At 39.3% G+C, this 3,477-nt stretch overlaps 1 protein-coding gene across 2 annotated transcripts in view; it reads left to right on the plus strand.

Annotated features, from left to right (window-relative positions):
- Window positions 1–973, plus strand: part of LOC138168414 (olfactory receptor 4K13-like) — a 1,188-nt gene extending 215 nt beyond the window's left edge. The window contains exon 2 of one of the 2 annotated variants that reach the window (XM_069097441.1): window positions 49–973. In XM_069097441.1, coding sequence (XP_068953542.1) covers window positions 49–973 — 925 coding nt within the window. Of the gene's footprint in view, window positions 1–37 lie in introns of those variants that run through there. The other variant, XM_069097442.1, reaches the window with a different exon arrangement.
- The last annotated feature ends 2,504 nt before the right edge of the window (window positions 974–3,477 follow it).

A 3,477-nucleotide genomic window follows, 5' to 3' on the forward strand; every position in this document is an offset into this window, starting at 1 on the left:
AACGTCTGTGTGCTTGAAATATATCCAGTAGGTGAAGATGAAGAATAGCTCTATGCTAAATGAGTTTATATTGTTAGGACTTACCAGTTCTTGGGAGCTTGAGATTTTCTTTTTTGTGATCTTCTTCCTGGCCTACACATCAATAATGGCTGGAAACAGTCTCATTATACTGATGGTGACCTTTGACTCCCACTTGCACTCCACTCCCATGTACTTCCTTCTGGCCAACCTCTCCTTTCTTGACATGACCCTTTCTACTGTTACTGTCCCTAAGATGATCACAGACTTCTTCAGGGAGCAGAAAACCATCTCCTTATGGGGCTGTATGGCCCAGATGTTTTTAGTTCACTTCTTAGGAGGCAGTGAGATGAGTCTCCTTGTAGTGATGGCTATAGATCGATATGTTGCAATATGTAAGCCCCTCCACTATACGACAATTATGAACCGCCGAATTCTGTTAGGAAGTGTGTTTCTCTCATGGGTTGTTGGCTTTGTGCACACTATGAGCCAAATGGCCTTTGTGGTGACCCTGCCCTTCTGTGGTCCCAATGTGATTGATGATGTTTTCTGTGACCTTCCCCTGGTGATGAGCCTTGCCTGTACTGACACCTATATCCTGGACCTCCTTGTCATTGCTGACAGTGGGCTGCTCTCATTGATCTGCTTCGTCCTCTTGCTTGTCTCCTATACTGTCATCTTGCTCACTGTCCACCGTCGCTCCTCTGGTGGGCTTTCTAAGGCCCTGTCTACACTGTCTGCTCACATCACAGTTGTTACTCTCTTCTTTGGACCAATTATCTTAATCTATGCTTGGCCAGTTAGTAGTTATGCATTGGACAAATTCCTCTCAGTATTTTTTTCTGTTATCACTCCTCTCCTGAATCCAATTATCTATAGTTTAAGGAATCAGGAGATGAAGGCAGCCATGATTAGACTGAGGAGCCGGCACATCAATCCTAGGATAATCCTCTAGATAATGTTCATGATCATGAAAATTTTTACCAAACAAGCAGGATAAATTCCTTCTCTGGATGACTCTATGTTATTTTAATTAATTTTTAAATGTTTATTTTTACAAAGAAAATTAAATATATTTACAAAACTGTAATAGTAATGGAACTTAAAGATCTCCCTCTATTGGCTTGGTTTTTGGTTTGATTGTGTTAAAACCCAGAGCTTGTGAATCCCACTTGTGAGATGGACTTGTTGACATGAAAAGAGAGGGCTGAACTGGAAGGAGCTGGTGACGTAAATATAGAGAGACACAAGAAAAGAGAGAGGCAAAAGAACTTTTTGGAAGCAGCACCTTGGAGGCAGAGAGAGACTGAGAGGATTGCTAAGGGCCACTTTGAATTGCCCAGGACTTTGGAGAGCTGCCACCCAGAGCTGCCAGGACTGAGGAGACATGGCTGTTATGCTGGTACTTTGTCTGTCTGTTTTGATGTTGTTTTGTCAGATTTGTCCACTGGTGAAAGACAGTCCTGTTGTTGCAGAATTTGCCTTGGGTCAAGATGAAGAAAAGACCTCTCTTTGGGTATTAAATGCTGTGCTTAAGCTTGTTGTAGATTCAATTGTGATTCAAGGGTGGGGGATTTTTGACCTTTTTGTTCTCTGTGATTGAACAAATGAATGTACTTTACTTATGATTGGAAACTAATCTCCATTTGAGAAGAGGGGCTTTGTGATTGACTAAATGAATGTACTGCCTAGGGGTGGAGTAGTACTTAGAAGAGGGTCTTTGGGATTGATTAAATGAATGTAATGTCCAGGGGTGGGGTAGTACTTGGAGATTATTGAATTACACTTGGTAAATGCTGTATTTTGAATGATGTTAAATTTTGATTCTAGGGGCGGCCAGGTAGCACAGTGAGTAAGAGCACTGGCTCCAGTGTCGAGAAGACCTGGAGATCGAATCCCGGGCTCAGACACTTAGCACCCACCCAGAAACACCTGGCTGTGTAACCTTGAGCAAGTTACTTAACCCTAATTGCTTAGGGGCAGCTAAGTGGCTCAGCGAGTAAGGGCACCAGCTCCAGTGTTGGGATGACCTGGATCAAATCCGGGCTCAGATACTCAGCACCACACCCAGAAATAACTGGCCATGTAACCTTGAGCAAGTTACTTAACCCCGATTCCTTTATAAAAATTTTTTTTATTCTATCTGTTCTTAATTTGTCACTGAATAAAATGGAGAGCACCAATGCTGGTATTTTGAACCTTGGGAAGTTGCCTTTGCTTGGCATTACAAAAACCATCTAAAATCAATAACCTGAAAATGTGTTTTGTTTGTATATATGGGTGATTGTATTTGTGTATGTATGTGTGTATTTATTAATATTAAATACTTTATTAACTGGAATTCAATTTAATTTTAATATTTTAAATTGCAGCAAAACAAAAAAAAAAGACATATATAAGAACTTCTTGACTCTTTTGATCTCCAACCTCTATTTTAACTTAACCTCTGATTTTATTTTCTTCTATTATAATCATAAACACAACTGACTTAAAACCTGACCTTCAGCAGAAAGAAGGCAAAGAATTGTGGAACCTTTCAAAATCCTTTAGTCTTTCTGCCAGATTCTCTCACCATGTAAAAATATGAGCGATGATGGACAATGCTCCTTATTTATTAACCAGAGTGATTGTATACTACTATATGTTTCTGACTTACATTGTACAGTCCAGAACTAAAAAGCACAGGGTCTTATTATATGCACTTCAAGGGAACAATGACAAAACAAAGCCAAAGTTCCTGCAATTGTAAATATTCACTGATATGAAGTCTACACACACCATACAGATCAAAATAGACATTCCAGAAAATTAATAACAGAACTTGAAGAAATGTTCATGGCATGTTGCATTTATAATATGTTATAGCTGCCAGTTGATTAGGGGGAAATTGATACCAACTGATTATTTAGCCTATGTAGACCACATTGTCAACTGAAGAAGAAAAGAAATGCCATGATAGCCCACACTCATGTTACAGTATTAATGGTATCAAATGATATTTAAGGAGTAATAACAGTAATAGCTAGTATTTATATACTGCTCTTAGGTTTACAAATATGACCCTTATATCAGCACTGTGGGTTAGATGCACCATTCTTGCCCCAATTTTATAGGTGAGCAAACTGAGGTAGACTGAAGTTCAGTTACCTTCCCAGGGTCACACAGGTGAGTGTCTGAGATGAAATTTGAACTCACATCTTTCTGATTCCAACTCCAACCCTCTATCCACTACACACTTCCAACAGTAACTCCTAATATATTTGTCTTCTATTATTTTCAGTGATTTGAAGAATGATTTAGCAAAGGAGACTGAGGAATGTTTAGACAGCTGTGAAGATAATCCAGAAAGGGCAGAGTAATGAAAACCTATGAAGGAGAGAATATCATCAGTATCAAATACTTCAAAGAGGTCAAGAAACATGAAGACTCAGAAAAGGCCAGCAGATGTAGCAATTAAGA

The sequence above is a fragment of the Petaurus breviceps genome, unplaced genomic scaffold, assembly GCF_028583685.1.
Source record: "Petaurus breviceps papuanus isolate PSGF00001 unplaced genomic scaffold, PetGlider_PUasm1.0 37, whole genome shotgun sequence".
Classification (NCBI taxonomy): domain Eukaryota; kingdom Metazoa; phylum Chordata; class Mammalia; order Diprotodontia; family Petauridae; genus Petaurus; species Petaurus breviceps.